The sequence below is a fragment of the Chiloscyllium plagiosum genome, chromosome 14, assembly GCF_004010195.1.
Source record: "Chiloscyllium plagiosum isolate BGI_BamShark_2017 chromosome 14, ASM401019v2, whole genome shotgun sequence".
Taxonomy (NCBI): Eukaryota; Metazoa; Chordata; class Chondrichthyes; order Orectolobiformes; family Hemiscylliidae; genus Chiloscyllium; species Chiloscyllium plagiosum.
The window spans coordinates 46,541,436-46,562,611 of record NC_057723.1 but is presented as its reverse complement, the minus strand read 5'-3'; the positions used below and the strand labels follow the sequence as shown (position 1 = coordinate 46,562,611).

The window sequence follows — 21,176 nt, the reverse complement described above, 5'->3', positions numbered from 1 at the left end:
AATAATCCTTGATTCCCCAGCCTCTCAAAAATCTATCCACATCTGTCTTAAAAATATTCAATGACCCTTTTCCCTCCACATTTTGAGGTAACATTGTCTCAGTCATACTTAAATATATAGCATTCTATGCAAGTTTTGTTACATCCCACCCAATTTTATTCTCTTTTCATATATGTCCATTGATCTCCCTTTTATACAAATTCTGATTAATTAATTTCCATTTTTGTCTGCACATGCCTGTGTAAAGCAAATTTTGACTGACCTCCACCTCCAAATTAACAGATGTCTCATTCCTACATGCAGTAACTCCATTAGTAATGTGCGTACAGTGAATTACAATGAGGTTTGTAAAGGTTCCTTTGCATCAGGATTTGAATGATAAAACAAGTATGAACATTCCTTCGTGTGAATTGTTCAACCCTGTTTCATCCTGGTGGTTTGCAGATTAATAAGTTAGAGATTTGCCTTATTACAGGGTTTGAGAATGGAATATAAAGTACTTATTTTTAAATTATTATTATAAATACAGTTGTTACAAAAAGGCAAAACTCCAGAGAAGAAGAATCAGAGGGGATTATGGGGTTGGGTGGTATCTTGCAGCCAGCACTGCATTAAAAGTAAGCTTGATGATTTATCATTATTCCTACAAATTGCATATTTCCCTTGATTAGTGTTTGGACAGCAAAGTTTGTCAAGTGCTGTATTTAAATGATGACTCAAATAATAATTATTAGACCACAACATCAAGCTACTGCACATTTAACAAAAGCTACACAATTTAGTTTCCCCACACACCTGAAAACATGATTTATTAATGGCAGTTATAATAATGGACATGGCCTAAAATGTATTCTGAAGCACCTACCTTGTTGTCACCTTCCTCATTACAATTATAAGTGTGCAGGCTTGCCTGGTACTGAAAAGATGAATTCAGCTCTCCTGCTTAAAGAAAATAAAAGATAATAAATGAGAAATGAAAAAGCTTCTAATGAATTTAAATAATTCTGTTTAAAAGCAGTTGAGCATTCTAGTTGTATAATTAAATAAAAAAGTTCTGATGTTTTCACACCAAGTGGTAACACACTTCAGAATATATCTGGCAATGATTTTAATATATTTTGTTTTGAAAGATGAACAACTTTAATCGTGCAATTTTTAAAAACTTTTGGTATTATTTAGCGGAACTCATCAATTTCAGATCAATCACAATTACAACCTGCTAGGATTTTCTTCCTTAAGTGAACATCCCAGCAGGCAAGTGATTACAGCAGAGCCAGAGTCATTTGGCAAATATCCCATCATTTCAATTATAACAGAATTTCAGATGACTGCCTTTTCAATATCTTTCACTCTTACACCTCTCACTCACTCTCTGAAAAGATTTCAATGTATTCATCGTCTAGAACATGATGCAAGTCGACAAACACCATTAATCAACATGTAACTAGTTAAGGAAACAACATAGTTAGTTGACAGATCTGAAAAAAATGTATGCATACCTGGATTTGGAATGATTGGGTGATTTAAAATACATATGCCAAATTTCTAACATTACAATAGGTGTCAAAAATTGGATGCAAAAACTTGCACCTCAATACAATTTGACAGGATAAATTTTCCACGTAATCAACTTACAGACACAATTGTCACAATTGTTTTTTCTAAACGCTGTTCCTTTTCTCAAGGATTCTATGACCTTGGTTTGTTTCAGAGGGGTAATGAACCACTCTCAGTGCCGATTAATCTGGTTTGGTACAGAGATAAGAGTATTGAGAGGCTTTTTTGTTTATATGTAAACAGATGAGACTTCAGGCCAAAGTGGTCATGTTTTAGAAGTGACCTGTATAATGAAAGGGGAGTGGTCAGCTCTCCAGCTGAGTAGTTTAGTTCAGTTCAGAATTAGTTGGGAGTTCAACAGTGAGCTGTGTGGAAACAAACTCTCTGTCTGCCTTTCTAACTTGTTCCGTTTTTTTAAACTGTGTTTCAAGAGGGTTTGCTTATTGGGACTGTTGTGTATATCCAGAATAGCATAATTAAGTCTAGTTTGGATCGTCTGATTCTGTAGGGCAGAAGTGGGTACTGCAGATGCTGGAGATTAGAGTGGTGCTGGAAAAGCAGAGCAGGTCAGGCAACATCCAGGAAGCCGGAAAATAGATGTTTAGGGCAAAAGCCCTTCATCAGAAAGGTTTTCCTGATCCTGATGAAGGACTTTTGCCCAAAGTGTTGATTTTCCTGCTCCTCGCATGCTGCCTAACCTGTTATGCTTTTCCAGCACCATTCTAGTCTTAACTGAGTTCTCTAGGGGTTCTTTATTCTATTCTTTGCGTTTCATTGTGTAATTTTGTGAATAAATTTCTGTCTGTATTAAAACCTAGCAGTCAACCTAGCTAGCTTATTCGGGGTAATTCTTAATGTACAATTACTGAAACAAATTGCAAAGTTTTGGTCTGGGTTGCCTGCTTAAGAATGTTGAGAGTAATCTGGCCTAGTCCATAACACAATAGACATTGTTCTTCATTTTCACTCACATGGAAAGAAAAGCGATTAGGGAACTGTTTTTATTTTGTCTTCAAAAAAATTGAGAAAATAAAAAACTAACTATTAAGTTTAAAATGCGCACGTACTCAAAACAGGCATTTATCTCCTTCTCAAAAACAGAATTTCAAACAAAGTACAATACTCCCACATTTGTGGATATCCTCAAGTCATCAATGTCATTAGAATTTTTCCCAGTCTAAATCAGGCCTGATCTTCAGAATACAGTAATCAAATAACTAGTGTAGAGCAAGTATCAGTTGCATATTGCCCCCCCCCCCCTAAAAAAATCATTTAATGGGCAAACATTTGCTAAATTCAGCAGTAGTACATACGCAATTTTCATCCAAGGCTAAATAAAAGTATTACCCTCAAACGTAACACCTGCAATAAATGTTACATATTAAAATTAAAAAAATGTCATAGTTTAAGTTGGTACCTATGGATAAAGCCAGGCAAAGAATTAAAATAAAAACCCAGACTGAAGTCAATCAACAAATCAGTTCTTTGTGCAAACAGTTTGAAAGCTGCTGTAAGCTATTCTTCTTTTGGGTTATTTATGGCTGCTTCCACTCTTTTCACAGAACAATGCAGCCCTCCTCTCCTGCTGGCATTGACTTATCACTGGGTACTCTGTCGCCTCTGTCTCATGATGTGATCCTAGACAATGAATGTCGACAGATTTGAGCAGCATCACTGCTATTCTGGTTCCTATCCTTACCAGATGTCCACACATGCAGACCCTCCACCATGGGTCAAAGAGCACCTGCAAGGGGGAAAGATTCTCTCATATTCTCCCCTATGACCCATAGATGTTGAGGCTAATTGAAGTGCTGCTACAGATTTAGTACTGACAATAACACAGATCCAGAATTGACCCTGTGATTTTCTAATCTCTATAGCATTTCTCAGAGCTTCACTATCACAGTTTAATTAAATTTAACTGGCTGCAAAATCAAGAGAATGATATACAAACTGTTTTTCTTGAAAAAAAGCTCTTTGTTCACTATTGAACCAAACAGATCATTGGATCTGATTTTGATCCAGTTCCACATTCAAAGGCTAGGAAGCAATAAAAAACAGCGAAAACTCACAAGCAAGGACATTTACTGTAACGAGTCTATACATCAAACATATCCAGGATTAAACTGTAGCAAGATTCACTGTGAAACAGTGAAACACAAACTAGAAAGCATCCATGCAACCACACCCCAGTATGACTCACTGTGTTTGAAACAGGAGGGAGAGGAATTAATTATACCTATAGAAATGCAACAATAAAAGGATGGGCATTTATGTGTTGAAAGTTGCAAAACCAAGCTTGAACATTTTATGAATATTCACATTACAAGATATTCGTCAAGAAGTTGCTGTAACTCAAAAATAAAAAAGGGGCCACAATCTACATTACAATCGGCTAATAAAAAAAAATCAGGGTGTACACATCAGATTTGAAGCTCAGCCACTGCTCTGAACAAAATGTTTTCTTGCAGCTTAGTCAAATGAAGATGCTTGTCATCTACTTACATAAACAGTGTCTGCACTGTGAGTGATCGAAACTATCCCTGATCTTCTATGTTATGAGTCAAGAACATAAGGAATAAGAGCAGGAGTAGGCCACCTGTACCTTTAAGTCTGTCTGATCTTTTTGTGGCCTCAGCTCCATTTACCCGCCCTCTCACCATAGTCCTAATTCCTTTACTGTTCAAAAAAATTATCTATCTTAGCTTTAAAAACATTCAATGAGGAAGCCTCAAATACTTCATTGGACAGGGAATTCACAAACCTTTGGGTAAAGAAGTTCCTTCTGATTTCGGTCCTAAATCTGCCCCCCTTAATTTTAAACCTATGCCCTTTTGTCCTAGTTTCACCTGCCAGTGCAAACATCCTCTCTCCTTCTATCTTATCTGCTCCCCTGATAATTTTATATGTTTCTATAAGATCCCCTCCAAATTCTTATAAATTCTAATGAATATAGTCTCTGTCTACTCAGTCTCTCGTCATAAGCCAACCCCTTTAACTCTGGAATCAACCTAGTGAACCTCCTCTGTACCCCCTTCTAGTGCCAGTACATCCTTTCTCAAGTAAAGAGACCAAAATTGCATGCAGTACTCCAGATGTGGCCTCACCAGCACCCAGTACAGCTGCAACATAACCTTTTTGCTTTTAAACTCAATCCCTTTAGCATTTAAGGACAGACTTTCATTTGCCTCTTAATTATCTTTTGCACCTGCAGACCAACTTTCTATGATTCATGCACAAAGACACCAAGGTCCATCTGCACAGTAGCGTGCTGCAATTCTTTACCATTCAAATAATAGTTCTTTTTATTGTTTTTCATACCAAAACGAAAGACTTCACATTTCTTAACATTGTACTCCATCTGCTAGACTGTTGCCCATTCACTTAATCTAATGCCCCTCTGCAAAGTTTCACAGTCCTCTGCACACTTTGCTCTGCCACTCGACTTAGTGTAAGTTGCAAACTTTGACACACTACATGCGGTCCCCAACTCCAAATTATTGTCCTTGTAAAACAGGAATCCAGGATAGTTCAGTCAAACAGGTACACTTTCAAGCTCAGCTTTTCCCAAAGTTCCTAATCATCCCAGCTGATTATATTATTCCAACAGAAATGGTTGGATAAAGAGTCAGCTGTATTCACCATTGTGTAATCCTAAACACATCTAACATTGCAAACATTCCAGAAGTGATGATGTAATGAAGTGTTCTCTAAGGAAAAACAACATTAAAATTGTACATTATTTATCAAATTTGAAGCAGAACATTTACTTTATCAGTTTGGGACTTATATGTCCACTCATTTAATGAGTATTTTCTCCTTGCATTCCTGAAATAGTAATTCATGACTTGAAAATAGGCTATATTTTGTATATAACATCATAAGACATTCTCCCTCCAATTTAAAAAGAAATTTTTGCCATTTCATAAAATATAATTGTTTGCATTTATTCATCAAACTTGCTGTGGCCCAAGGGATAAACAAATAAGGTACAGGGAACATATCAGCAATGACTCAGGTTTACGAGTTAGTGTGTGACTCAGTTTAACCAACCACAAATAAAACGGTCATGAACATACATTATTGTTTTCACTTCACCATTTGAAAACAGCTGTATTAGTTTCCTAACACAGTAAACATTTAGTAAAATGCTAATATTCTGTGTAAATAATATAATTTCTTGAAAGTGTTTGTACTGAATAAAATATCTATTTATCTCAGTTTTATTTCTAAATTCTGTCGTTAATTTACGTTTGCTTCTTCTTGCTTATCAATATTCCCTTCTTCTTCATATCTCCTTGCTGGATAACGACTCAGTGGCCTCTCATAAGTCCTGAAATGACATTAGGTTTCAGTCTTTGATGCTTTTTAACTTTGAACAACATTTCTTGAACACTTCTTCTCATTCAACTTACACAGACACCTCCAATAGAGGGTGCTGGGTAGCTGTCAAAACTAAGGCCCTTAGCCAATTTCCTAGCCAAGGGAGACCAAGGCGAGGTCCAGCTTGTGTTTTACAGTGCTTGGATGAGGTCAGTTAAATTTTACACAGAAAAGACTGTACTTAAATCTCCTAGGTGAATGGAGCTCTATTACTCATTATGTATATCTGCTAAGCTGTTAAGGAAACACTTACGTTCAATAAGAAAGTATTCTTTGATTGAAGTTGGTTCCTGCTCACTTTCCTCAGGTCAAATAAATTGACTGAGGTAATAGGCTTTCTATTACATCTGTCAGTGAATAATGCACTACCTTGGCAACTGGGTCAGGCTGCAGGTGGGAGTAGATGCAGTTTTATTAGCTTGTTCAAGTAAGAACATTGACATTAATGTAGCAGCATGCTTCCATATTTTGTAAACACTGTTTTAGAAAGAGTTTGGGATTTTATTTCTCACAGAATAACAGTATAAACCTTAATACTGACAAGTCATATGCAAGTGTGTAGTTGTTCCTGTGTAGGATACAGGGTGCTTTTCAGTATCTCACCCCACACACCCTGATCCTTCCCACACAAAAGTAAAAATTCTGAAATTTATGCAAACATTAATTGAAATTTTTTGATTTACTGTATACTGGAATATACAGTATACAATAGTATGATTCACTTATAAATCCAGTGCTATTGACTATGAAAGAGTGCAAAAAGTCAAAGAAGGTTTAAAAAAAATGTTGTTTTCAATCAAGCCGTGTGTGGATACTCATATCTCAGGCAGCTACTCTATGGCTTTACATCCAAGTTGCATGCAGTGCAAGCAATACCTCAGGAATGGGACATAAGGATGTAGACAAGGATGGGATCTTTGCAGGACAGAGCTTTTGTATGCACAGGCAGGACAAACAATTTTGATTTTAAATAGTTGCCTCAGGCTGGGAATTGCAAAATGAAATACCAGACAATAAGAAATCCAGTTTAAAATCGAAGAGCAGACAGTGGACCACAAAACTGGATGAATGGCTACCCTGAAGTCCACGAGAGAGGGCAAACATACCTCAGCTTAACATCTCAGTTTAAAAATGGATAAGACATTCATCAGAGTGTATGGCCAGTAAAGGATGGTCAAGTGGTACTATAATGAATACAGCTGATGAAAAAAAACTATATAGAACCAATAGTAAATCAATACATTGAGAATTTAATACAACAATCATTGACTTCAGAGTTATGTATTTGAAAGGAAAATGGTATAAGTTATCAAAAAAAACTAATAGAATCTTTTAACTTGCTGTGTAATGAACTTTAAATGGAAAGGATATCAATCAACAAAATACATTTTAAGTGTGGATTAACAGCTCTTACGCATTATTAGAAAAATGCCTTTTGACAAAATAAACTACTGTAATTAAAGATTAGCATGAGAAACTATTGAGACTGATTTTAACTCATGTTACTAAAACACTTTACATTCAATAGGTGGACTTAAATATTGAAGAAAGTGAAAAAGTGAATTTATTTCAGGTTTTATGGAAATACCAGGAATAGTTACTTCAAAAGAGATTATTAAAAGAAATCACTAAGGATTTTGAGCTTTTTTTTAAAAGAAAGAATTTTCCCAGAAATCACATGACTGATGATGTCTGGTTACTCTGATGTAGATCCTTGCTGGAGCTGTTTTGAACAGTGATAAGCTTGTCGACATTCTGATATTATCTGGAGGAGTTGGAGGAAAGTATGCTAAGGACAAGCTGCTCAGCCAATCACTCCCATTTCTGAAAAGAAAAACTTCCTTATTTTCAGGGTGGAATCTGTTTTATTTTTATTTACAATAGTGATTGATAGAATATCAAAGTAGTATTTCCTGATGAGATATATCTGCAAAATTCCAAAGATGATGCCACATGATTAGTGACTCGGCCACATGTGCCAGGCCTTCAGACTCTGGAATATCCTATGCTTTAATCTTTTACCTTCAACTCATTGGCTTTCTAAAAAAATACTTTGTCAATCTCTGCAGAGAGATTGCTACTTATTCTTCTATTCATGAAGAGTGTGTGTGTTTTGGGATATTCAGAAAAATAAGTATTTATTCTTCTATATTACTGACTGTGTGAGTTAACCAATTATTGCACCTTTATTGAACACTGTGTTTCTTAATAAACACGGCTGATAGATCTCATTAATGAAAAGATAATGTAACTAAATTTGCCATTAGTAACTGGAAAAAACTATTTTTATTTTGTGTAGTGACTGGTGGAATAGTGCAATTACAGCAATAGTGCATTCCTCTAGCCTTGGTCATAAAACATGGTAGAAACGGGAGCACAGAAACTTAAAATGGCCTATACCGAACACACTGACCCACCACAGATTTCAATATATTCCTGTCCTAGTGTTCAACTGAAAGGAATATGCATTGGATTGCAATCTCTCTACTAGAAAGTCTCTCTAGGGTAAATAGGCAAAGTCTTTTCCCTGGGATCGGGGAGTCCAGAACTAGACGGCATAGTTTTAGGGTGAGAGGAGAAAGATATAAAAGAGACCTATGGGGCAATGTTTTCACGCAGATGGTGGTACATGTATGGAATGCGCTGCCACAGGAAGTGGTGGAGGCTGGTACAATTGCAACATTTAAGAGGCATTTGGATGGGTATATGAATAGGAAGGGTTTGGAGGGATATGGGCCGGGTGCTGGCAGATGGGACTAGATTGGGTTGGGATATCTGGTCGGCATGGACAGGTTGGACCGAAGGGTCTGTTTCCAAGCTGTACATCTCTATGACTCCATACTTAAAAAAAAACATGTTTAGATGATATCATTTTGGTAAAATGGCCATGTAACCAAGGGCAGCCAATCATTTGGGATTAGGAATTTCTTAATTTCTCCACTGTTGATTTAAGTTTTAAAAAAAGACTTAAAGGGTCTTCTCTGACTTAAAGGGGAGAACCCTTACTCATAAAATGATGCTATTGCTTGGACATGAGCTGAAAATAAGAACATAAAATAGGACAGGAGTAGGACATTTGGCCTTTCAAGACTACTTGATTCATGTTGATCAAAAATCTGTATATATTTAAGGCTAAACAATGTAGTTGTCATTGCTGATGGGGAAAGAGAATGCCAAATAATGATCCTTAAGAAAAGACTTAAAGGGTCTTCTCTGACTTAAAGGGGAGAACCCTTACTCATAAAATCTGACCCCTAGTACTAGAATCCCCCACAAGGGCTCAGCATCTCACGTCAAGCCCGTCCTCTGAATTATAATATCATCAGCAATCACTCATAAACAAGTATAATTCTCCACTGAGGAAATTTGTGTCACTGGTCATGGGTTTTGTGGGTCATGTGGCTGATGAGCCTGAATCTAGAGCCGCATCTCGCACTACACATTAGCAGGTCTTTCTGGGAAATGGAATTGGCCTTTTGGCCAAGGGCCATTCAACTGTCGTGTCCATGCTGTGTCCCTGCAAGTTATTCACGTAGTGCTATTCCTCTGCCTTTTTCCTGTAGCCTTACAGCAGTTGAAATATATTTTAATTTCCAAAAATCATTCAATAACGTATTGCATGGAAGGTTAATAGGCAAAATGAAGGCTCATGTAGTTAGGAATAATGTTAGAGCATGGATACAGGATTGGTTAATAGATAGGAAGCAAAGAGTAGGTATTAACCAGGCATTGTCTCAGTAACAGGCAGTGAATGGTGGAATGTCACAAGGCTCAATGCACTCTGTCTGCTATTTACAAATTACATTAATGGCTTTGATGAAGACACAGAGTCAGGGAGTAATGTATCCAAGGTTACTGGTAGTACAAAGCTAGGTGGAAAGGTAAGCTACAAGACAACCTGAAAATGTTGCAGAAGATAGATATTTTAAACAAGTAGGCAATAAGATGGCAAATGGATTATAATGCATGGATATTTAATGTTATTCATTTGGACGTAACAATGAAAGCAGAATTGTTCTTTTAAAGCTGTGAAACTGAAGTGTCAATGTTCAAACAGTCTTGGGTAGGTTCGTACAGAAAATTAGCATGCAACTACAGCAGGCAATTAGAAAGACAAATGGTATGTTGACCTTTACCACAAAGGAACTGGAGTAGAGGAATAAAGATATCTTGTTACAATCATGCAGGATTTTGGTTTGGCCACATTTGGGGCACAATGTTCATTTTTGATTTCCATATTTGGGAAAAATAAATACACTTACAATGGAAAAATGCATTAAAGGCTCATTAAGTAACTGCTTTTGTCTTCTGGCAAGATTGAGCAATGTGGGTCTGTATTCTCTACCATTTAGAAGAACAAGAAGTGGTCTTATTGTAATGGAACAAAATTCTGAGGTGGCTTGATTGGATGGGCATAAAGATTGTTTCCGCTGGTTAGGGACTCTATACCACGGGAGCATGGTCTCAGGCTAAGCAGCCAATCATTTGGGATTAGGAATTTATTAATTTCTCCATTATTGATTTAAGTGAAAAGAAAACAGCATAGTAATGATGCTATTACTTTCACATGAGCTGAAAATAAGAATATAAAAAAGGACAGGAGTAGGACACTTGGCCCTTCAAGACTACTCAACTCATGGTGATCAAAAATCCGAATAGATTCAAGGCTAAGCAAAAGTTTAAGCGTGTTTTAAGTTAAAAACATTTAAATTAAAAATCATACAACACCAGTTTATAAGTCCAAAACGGTTTATTTGGAAGTACCAGCTTTCAGAGCACTGCTCCCATAAGTTAGCTCCAAAAACTGGTACTTCCAAATTAACGTTTTTGGACGATAACCCTGGTGTTGTGTGACTTTTTAAATTTTGTCCACCCCAGTCCAACACCAGCACCTCCTCATCATGATTACATGCAAGGCTGGAATAAACAGAATTTGGTCTCTAAAGGAATCAAGGGATATGGAAAGCAGGAATGAAAGGGGAGCTGAAGTCCAAGGTATGCAACAATAGTCTGCTTCACCATTTAGAACTTGGAGGGTCACATGGTCTACCCTTGCTCCCACGTCTCGTGTACTAATACATTCGCCTTCTTGTTGAAGTGTGGTGCAGTGAATGAATCCATTATTCTAATCGAGAATGAGTTTTAATAAAACAGATGCATAACTTCCTTGCTTCTCCACTCTTATGCATCGATTTATAAGACTCAGAAGTACAGCCACCTTCAATGATTTGTACATACAAACTGAGGTCCCTCTGCTCCTCCCGATTCTTAGATTTATATATCTTCATAATAAACAGAGAAGTAGACCTATGCATACAAATATTTAACTTTTAACAAAGAACACTTTGCTACTGAGTGTAACAGCAACAATGAGGCACCTAAGCAATAGGGAGCTCAGATAGAATCATACAGGCTAGAGACCTTTCAGAGCATTTTGAAACTTCACAGTCTGCTGATTTAGGTTAAATTATGCCAAGAGCATGTGTGTAAAAACATGGATAATCAATCTTCGGCAAATCCTCTCAACAAAGTGAGAGAGATGAAAACTGACCAGAAGTTATCTTCAAAACTTTTGGAAGATTCTTGGAGGGGCTTTGCTGGAATCTACCCCACCACCTAACACAAAGGGAATTCAACCTGCTACTGTTCCATGAAGACATTTTTGTGTGCACCTTCAGAATTAGGACATCATTTGGAATACATGTACATGACTAATCCTTCATTTGTGAGTGTTAACTATTACTTGGCCAAAGTACTTTAAAGTTAAGATTCTGAAGAATTTTAATTATTTTGTTTCTTGTCAGGTTTGTGTTTTTTTGAAAAAAAATTATCTACATTTGCATAACTCAAAATATTTGTGAATACTCTCTTGCATCTTTGATTAAGTTTTCTTTTGGAAATAAATATTGTTGTTGAAACTTGATTGCTTGCTTTTTATTACTAAACCTGACAATTGTATAGTTTGCAGGATCACCAGTGGAGCAGTGAGGCTAGCAAAAGTAACAGGCTAGTGATAGTGGGAGGAATTTCAGCCGCCCCACCATTACCTGGGAAATGTATTGGATTGGAAGAAGAGTAAAAGGGAGGCTTATGACAGATATAGAGGGCTGAAAACGCAGATGCCTAGAACAGTACAGGAATTAGGAATTTGGATTTATTGTCATGTACTCAGGTACAGGGATACACAAAAACTGTGAAAAAAGTACTAAGTCTGCACTCCCTGCAGCATCTTAGATGCAAGGTACCTAGGTACAAAATCTTAGGCACTAGTAGAAAAATAAAGAAATACGTTTAAAGTACAACATTTTTGTGCAATGGCAACGTGGAAAGGAAACTAGGAGAGCAAAATGGAGTATGAAAGGATAATAGTAGGTAAATTAAAAGAAATTTTTAGTTATTATATAAGTGCATTAAGAGCAAAAGACCCAATAAAGGACCACAGTATTAATAACTGAAGACACACGTAGGGCCCTAAATGAATATTTTGAGTCAGTGTTCACAAGTGAGAGAAATTATGTGGGCATAGAAATCAGTGAGAAAGACCGTGATATAATTAAAGAAATTGGCACATATGGAGGTGAGGCTCTGAGAGGCCTGGTAGGCTTAAGAGTAGCTAAAACTCTATCTCCACTTGAAAAACGTATCCCAGGCTAACGAGTGAGACAAGGGAGGAAATATCAGGGACACTGGCAATCATTTTCAATTCCCTTCTGGCCACAGTAGAGGTACCAGCGAAATGGAAGTCATCCAATGTGATGCTGCTATCAAGCGAGAATGTGCATAGGGTATACGCAGGTAGGGAAAGAATTAAGTTCTGAGTTTTGTGAAATGAGAGGTTCAGCTGAGCATGACTCAGATCAGGTAAGAACTTGCAGTTAGCAATAGGGTGCTGGAGTCAAGGGTAATGAGTTGACAAGATGGAAAAGCATTCATTATGTAGAGCCATTTAACAATATTGGAAGCATTCAGTATGTAAGGTCAGTTTAACAAGGTGAAAATATTCATTATGTGAAGCCAGATAAGGTTAAAGCCATTCATCGCGTAACAGCAGATGGCTTAATCTTTGCTATTGACACTCACTGATTGTAACGGTCACCTAATCAATATGTATGTCGCCTTATCTGGATGCTCCTCCCTCTAAAATGACTACATAATTCATTAAGAAGGGAGCTGGATCATGTGTAAATAAAGGGTGTTATTTCAGTCACCATTGGTCACCTCTTGGATTCTTCTAAATGTTAATCTTAACTAAGTAGCCTCAACATTAAGGGCCCAAAAGAAGGGAGGGGCTACACATGATTTATGTTGCTTCAGATTCATGAGAGTGTTGCATTTTGGGAAGGCAAAAAGAAAAATTCCTTAAGAAACTGCTGTTCCAAAGAGAAGACCGAGACCTCATCTTCGTGCATGTGGGCGATCAGTCTCTCTCCCTCCAGGGCCCGGAATAAAGATGAAGGAGGTAAAACTATACTGTGTCTCTGAGCGTTTTGTGTCAACTGAAGGGGGAATGGATGACACAAGAAGGAACAAAGAGTTAAAACAGGAAACTATAGGTCAGTCAGTCTAACTTCAGTGGTGGGGAAATGATAGGAAGCAATTCTGAGGGACAGAATTAATCTACACTTGGAGGCCAGAGATAATCAATCATTGTTTTCTTAAGGGGAATCATATCTGACAAACATAATTGAATTTTTTGCAGAGGTGAGCAGGAGTATAGGTGAGCGCAATGCTTTTGACATAGTCTACTTGGACTTCAGCAAGACTTTTGATAAGGTCCTGTGTGGAACTCTGATACCGAAGGTAAGATCGAATGGGATCCAAAGACATTTGACAAATTGGATCTAGAATTGGCTGAGCAGTAGGAAACAGAGAGTGATGATTGAGGTGTGTTTTTGTGACTGGAAGCCTATATCCAGTGGGGTTCCACAGGTATCAGTGTTAGGGCCTTTGCTGTTTGTTATATAAAAATGATTTAGACATGAATGCAGAAGGATTGATCAGTAAATTCACTGATTATATGAAAATTGGTGGGTTTTTTAATAATTAGGTCAATAGCCTTAGATTTATAAACAAACCGGTCAGATCGGCTGATCTGGCAAATTCAATTCTACTAAGTGTGGACTTGGCAGGACAAACAACATGAGAGAACATATGATGCACAGCAGAACCCTGGAAAGCACCGAGGATCAGAGGGACCCAGGTGTGCATGTCCACTGATCTCTTAAGGATAGGTAGATAAAGTGGTAAGAAGGTAAATGGGATACATACCTTTATTAACTGAGGCATAGAATTTAAAGGGCAGAGAGGTTCTGCTGAAACTGTGTAAAATGCTGGTTAGACCACAACTAGAGTATTATGCGCAGTCCTGGAATTACATTACAGGAGGGATATGGTTGCACTGGAGATGGCACAGAAAAAATGTTGCTTGGTCTGGAGACTTTTTAATTACAAAGGGAGAGGGATAGATTGGGATTGTTTTCCTTTAAGTAGAATAGACTGAGATGGTACATGATTGAGATGTTTACAATTATGAGGGGCATAGATAAGGTAGACAGGAAGGAATTTTTCTCCTTAGTGAAGCTTTCAGCATTCAGGGGCACAGATTTAAGGATACGGGCACAAGGTTTAGAGTGGATGTGATGAAAAATGTTTTCACCCAGTGGGTGGTGGGAATCTGGATCTCACTGCCTGAAAGGGTGTTAGATGAGCACTTGTGATATCAAGACATACAAGACAATCGGCCAAATGCTTGAAAATTCAATTCGAATAGTTAGATGCTCGCTTTTGACTGGCAGAGACTTGATGGGTCGAAGGGCCTTTTTTTCTGTGCTATAGACCTCTATGACTCTATAAAGAAAACAGTGCATTTCTTCACCTTCAGCCATAAAATTGAGTTCTATCCACCAAAATGAATCACTCAACACTTCTATTAAAATTATATCTGCCAGTTTTCCTCCCATTCCACCAACTTGTCTATATCATTTTGGAATTTTACATTATGCTTGTCTCACAGTTCACAATACTTTGTATTATCCACAACGTTTTTATACCAAAGTCTTGGCAATTGATATTTACCAAAAATAGCAAAGACCTAACACTAACCTTTAGGAAAGAGCACTACAGATCTCCCTCCTGTCCAAAAAACAATTTGTATGTGTGTAGAACCTTTTTCCTGTCATTCAGCCAATTTTGTATCCATGCTGCTTCTGTCCTTCATTATATTGACTCTAACTTTGCTCACAAGTCTGTTGTGCAGCACTTTGTAAAATGCATTTTGGAAGTCCACGTACACAATGTCAACTGCATTTTCTCTACTTTTGCCTCATAAAAAAAAACTTAAAGTAATGTAACATAATTTTCCCTGAAGTCCTTGCTACGTTTTCTAATTAATGCACATTTAATCGCCATTTCCCTTATTTGTTTTGTCAATTGATCTATGAACTTTCTATATTGGCCTGATACTCAACCTTGCTCAACCTGTTATTATGAGACCGAGAAACTTGTCTGACAACTGTGCTAGGGAACACAGTTTAGTCTCAGGTAGCCTATAATTTCCAGCAGCTAGGCACGGGGAAGAATTAAGCCATAGTTTGCAGCCCTCAGACTCATGAACTTTGTCAAGGTTTCCACCCTGATCCCTGACTACTATTTCTGGCTGTTCAGTCTCAGTCCTCTTTGACCCTGTGCCAATCTGTTGACCTCATACTCCTTCTCTCCATCAGAATCCATGAGGTTCACTTTAGTAAAATTATCATCTCTGCTGTAATGGTCTGTTCAACCTCTTATCCCTCCAATACTTATTCTCACAGTCCTCCCTTTAAGGCATTTATTAAAGTATAGCTTTTTAAGCTAACTTTTGGTCACATCTAATATTTTTCAATATGGTTCATCACCCTTTTTCTGAAATCACTGCCAATCGTGTTGGCATTATTTTTTTCCCCTGTGTAGATGGTACTCCACGGAAACAAATAGTTGCGAAAAACTTTGTAAAAACTGGTTTAGGCAATTTTTAGCCTGGCAAGTCACGCTAAGATGTGCAATGAGTCTTTCTTGCAGTGCCCATTTCTAATCACATTCAGAGTCCTAGTCATACAGCACAGAAACAGACTCTTCCGTCTAACCAGTTCATGTGACCATAATCCCAAACTAACCTAGTCCCACCTGTATGCTCCTGGCCCATATCCCTCCAAACATTTCCTATTCACAAGTACTTTTCCAAATGTCTTTTAAACATTGTAATTGTACTCATATCCACCACCTCCTCCTCCACTCCAGTGAAAAAAAAAAGTCTCAGCCAATCCAGACACTCTTCAAAACTCAAACCATCCATACGTGGCAATATCTTGGTAAATCTCTTCTGAATCCTCTCCCGCTTAATAATATCCTTCCTATAACTGGGTGACTAGAACTGGACACAGTATTCCAGAAGGGGCCTCACCAATGTCCTGTACAACTCCAACATGTCTTCCCATGTTATAAGCAAAATAGTACAGTCAAGTTTATTTTCAAATCACTAGCTAGAAAAGTCATCTCTGCAAAAGCAATTTATCTAATTTACTTTCAGAGGAATAAAACTTATTGTCTCACACTACAAACAGCATTTTTGATAGATTTAAATTTATTCTTTTTAGATTCACAACTCAGTTGCTATGCTATTTCTTTCAGCTAGCATAGGATATTTTTAGGTGGCAGACCTTTCCATAGAATGCATTATTGCAACTCTTTGGAGCTGGGGAGCTGTTTGTCTGTAGGACTGGATTGGTCCTGTCAACATTTTTATATTCCCCTTTCTCCCACCTGGAAACACAGCACTTTAAAACCAACAATTCAAATATCAGTTACCCATGATGATAATATTTATTAGACATTTATCATAGAGCAAAATTAGTAAGTTATTTCAGAGTCTAAAAGTTAAATGAGCATCATTTTGCTCCTTCTAAGACATTAACAACTCTGGCGGTTGTATCTGACAGCAGCTGACCATTGCCATAGCAACAGGTCTTATACTGATGGCCCCTGTGGGCCTCAGAGGCTCTGTGCTATGTATAATGCCAGAGGGTAGAATAACTGCAAGGAACACATTCTATCACACAAGCCACACTGTTTGGTTGAAAAGAACACAAAACATGATTTTCTTTTTTACAGAATAATGTTCATATTCGAACAATTTCAAAATGTTCAGATCAAATGGCTACCCAAAACCAACCAGCATCAATTGCTTCAGGAGGTTCAATTATCTTTTTAAACATTTCATTAGTTCTCTGTATAGTCACCCAAATCACTAATGTCTAGTAGATTCAGACCTTTTAAAAATATACAATGAACCAGTGTGGCTAGGGAATTGATAAAAACTACTGGGTACTAGACACTTATTTTCAAATTTTTTTTTTCCTTAACAGCTAAAATTGGCCACTCATGGACAAACCTGTCTTTTTGTAATATGAGGAATTAATAAAGAGCTGCTCCTCAACCAATTCCAACTCCACATAAGGCCAAGGAACATTTATGCTTCCATTATGTACAAGCTTTTCATCAGTAATAAGAGGATCTTATGTTTTCTTTGCATTTATAGGCTTTTTCCCCCCTATTTTTGTTTTTATTTATATCCATGTACTATTGGGAAGCATCCTGTATTCTTCCCACCTCACAATCACAGGCATACCCAACATCATATTTTTCAATCAACTTTTCAGATAAATAGATATAAATGATCTTGAATACAAATTGACAACTTTCAAAAATGTTTAAAATAATTGGCTTTAACAGTCGCAAAGCTGTTTAATTAGTCCCTATTGTCTCTCTATCTTTGATCTTTAAGATCTTTCCTTGTTATCAGACATCTGTGAAGAAAATGCTGTAATGCAAGTGTTAAATCTCAAGTAATACCTTTTTTGATGGAACATCTGGAAGTCTAGGGCTTACCTATCTTATCCAAGGGATTCTTATTGAAGAAATTAATGCCTTGTTTTGTTATTTCAGCCAAAAAAAAAGGCGTGAATTCAACCAAATGACATGGGCATGCCAACAGAGCTCAGCAATATAAGTCTGTCAAATGGCATATTTTCAATGCTACCTGAATGGACAGCTTATTGTACTGTGGCACCAAAAATACGAAGTACTCATCACCTTGATATTTAATTAAGTCTGTGCTTTCTGTACATTGTTTTTCAGAGGTCAGGCAAAAGGTACATAATCAGCTGAACTGCAGTCTCAAAAAATATTTAACATCGGCCAATTTTAGTGTTCCAAATGAGTGCCACTGTACACCAAGTCCATCAATCACAGTGGCACCGATTGGAATATTTGCCAATATAAAATTTAGCTGATGCCAATAGTCCCCTGGCATTATAGCTCTTCAATCTCATGTTCACACACTGCTCACTATACTTTATACTCTTTCAGTCAAAAAAAAGTGTAATTCTATTATGGATTTACCTTGCTGAAAATGTCTTACATAATGTGAACAATTCTTTAATTGACATGCTGATCTAACCGGTTCTAACATGCGGAAGCTTGCCTGAACAGAGAAAACTGCACCTGGCTTCGCAAATGACAATATCACCCCAGCCTAAACTTTGTCACCATGTGCCCTTGTTCGGTGCCAACTTGGAAGAACACATTTGTGCACACAATAAGAGATAAAAATAAAAACCTTTCACAGCACAGTAGGGCAAATGGAGAAAAAGATAACGGTCACGTCAAGAAAATGAATTTCTGAATTGGTTTGTCTGAGATTCAGGATGTGTTATTTTTCAAAGGAGACATCTTCAAGATATTAGAAAATCAGATTCTCAGAACACGGGTTCAGTGACAGAAGTTTAGCAGTTTCACTTCACTGAATATTGAGAGTTCATTGTTCAAGGTAAAATGAAAGTAGGAAAAGACACTGCATTTACAAGAAAAACGATATTGCATTAAAAAGATATGGCCTGAAAAGACATTGCATTTTACGGCACAGACTTAACGGTGAAGGTAAACAAGGTTTTCAATTCCCTTCGGCCCGCCCCTTGCCCTCCTTACCCCTCCCCTCCAGCCTGTCAGTGTGGATAGTGCTTACCTGCTGGGGAGATCCTGGCATTGCGCCGAGCGGCCAGCAGCGCCCCCGAGCCGCCCTGGAGAGCGGAGCTGCAGCCGGCTCCCTGAGCCCGGGGCCTGAGTGAACTGGCCGGGCCTGGGCACGGCGAGACGCGGCCGCCTCGGGCATTGTCCGTCTGCAGCAAGAGCTGGCTCCCGTCCGCCTCGGTGGAGTCTTGTTGCCGGATTCCTCCTGCATGGCACCGGGAGCCGCGCTTACCCGGGAGCGGGGCATTGAACCGGGGACGCCGCCGCCGACGCTCCCCATTCGCTTGGGAATTACTCACAATCGGCATTTTAAAAAAAAAAAATCCTTCCACCTCTTCCTCAAAGCCAAAGCTTCATTTAAATCCCAGGCGTTAAACTTTCCATCAAAGTGACAATCTTGTCCCTTTAAATCGATGAATTTCCTCCTCCCCTTTCTCTCTCTTTCTTCTAAATATAATCCGGAACTCAGACGCTCGCCAAACTTAAATGTCCAACACACCCACAAAATGGTCAGATCCCAGAGCCAGGCAGAACATTCCAGTTGCTGCTTCTCTCTCCTTCCCCCACCCCCAAACCCGATCCCGATCCCGATCCGTTCACAAGACGACAGTTTCCGCTTCTCTTCCCCCCAGGAAACTGGCCAAAAACTTTTATGGCGAGTGCACTAACTTGTGTCCAATGCACACACACACACACACACAAAAGGAATCGCCTCCTATCTGCAGCCTGCTTTACCCAGTAGCCCTCTGCCTGTAACTGACTGTCTGTCTGTTCTCTAGGCTGGGGGAGTTGAACGGCCTTTAACGCTGGACACTGCAGACTGTTAGAGCGGGTCCAGCCGCAGCCCATACTTTGTGTTCAGTCCAAGCTTTTTTCCCAGAGCCGGCGCTGCAAAGCTCGCTTCCCAGACTCAACACATCGATGCCCCATCGCGGGATGCCACCAAGGGTTCCATTTGGCCTTGGCTCGAGGCAAATCTATTGAAAAAAAAAGGCATCCTAACCATTCCAGTCCAACCTTCTCTCCTTCGACTTCGTTCCATTTAATGAGATGTAGTGCACTACCATAATGAAAGCGAAGGTTTACAAACAAGGGCTCTGCAACATTGATCTCATTGAGCAGAGGATCTCTCTTCACATGCTTTGCAGCATGAGACTGCTTATTATTTCGACCACATAGTATAGCACCACATACATTTTGGCTTTCAAATATGATTTAGTAAACCACTAAATGCCTGTTTCAAAATAAATCATTAAAATGAATTGATAAACGCGTCAGTTGTTTTAACCCAGTGGCAAGTGATTCTTTTGTATGCACTTTTCTTACTATAGCTCGTGGCACTGTGATAAATACAACACTTTAGAAAATACGTTTTAAGCGTCTTTAATGTAGAACCTATTCTAATATTTATTTGTTGAAACCTTTTTGAAACGCAATGCAGTGAGAAATGGCTTTATCTTCCCCACTTCTATCCTTGTGTCCCGATTTTATGCACAATTCCAAACATACCATATTTCCTGCAAAAATTGCGCCGGCCGCTATTTAATCGTGAGAGAGGTCACGGACACACTCATTGAGGCTCATTTAATTGCTTGGGTCAGTAAGACCATTTGTAACTGGCTAATTTAGCACTCAGCTAGTAAACCTCGTCGCTTTTGGTCAATATCAGTTATCTCTTACGTTGCCTTCACCCATAAAGAAAAATATTAAAATACAGAGCTGTATTTTTCTCGGAGTTTTCAATTTGGTGTTGGTGTAAGAGCCGTGTTGCAACTATTTTTAAGAAAGTTCGCAAGAATGTTGGGCTTGGCGCTGTTCTCAAATTTCTTCAGTCATTTATGCAACCACTGAGTTATGCCTGTCAAGATTTTGATTAACTTATGACCAGTTCCTTCAAAATACGAAGGGATACGGATTTCTTTCATTGACCTGAACAGCTCAAAGTGTATGTCCGAAAACAAAGTCAGCAAGTTCACATCTATATCCTGAAGTCAATATACCCAAAGAGTTCAGCCTTTTGTAGCTGGGACATCAGCTTTACCTTAAAGAACTCACGACTGCTTTCTTTGCGATGTTTCTTGTCACAGAGAGATGCAATGTATTTTGATTATCTTTGGATGGCTTTTTATTATGACTTAGATTCTGTAACTTTAAACAAACTTCCACATTGGTTC

At 38.2% G+C, this 21,176-nt stretch overlaps 1 protein-coding gene across 4 annotated transcripts in view; it reads right to left on the bottom strand.

The window, feature by feature from the left end:
• Positions 1-19,576, bottom strand: part of rnf44 (ring finger protein 44) — a 148,901-nt gene extending 129,325 nt beyond the window's left edge. Inside the window, exons 1-2 of one of the 4 annotated variants that reach the window (XR_006313614.1) lie at positions 18,998-19,574; positions 866-942 (exon numbers count right to left, since the gene is read on the bottom strand). Coding sequence is in view for 3 of the 4 variants with exons in the window: in XM_043703738.1 (XP_043559673.1) it covers positions 866-942; positions 18,998-19,310 (390 nt within the window). In the remaining variant the exon portion in view is untranslated. Of the gene's footprint in view, positions 1-865; positions 943-18,997 lie in introns of all 4 variants that reach the window. The other 3 variants (XM_043703738.1, XM_043703739.1, XM_043703740.1) reach the window with 3 other exon arrangements.
• Positions 19,577-21,176: the final 1,600 nt, after the last annotated feature.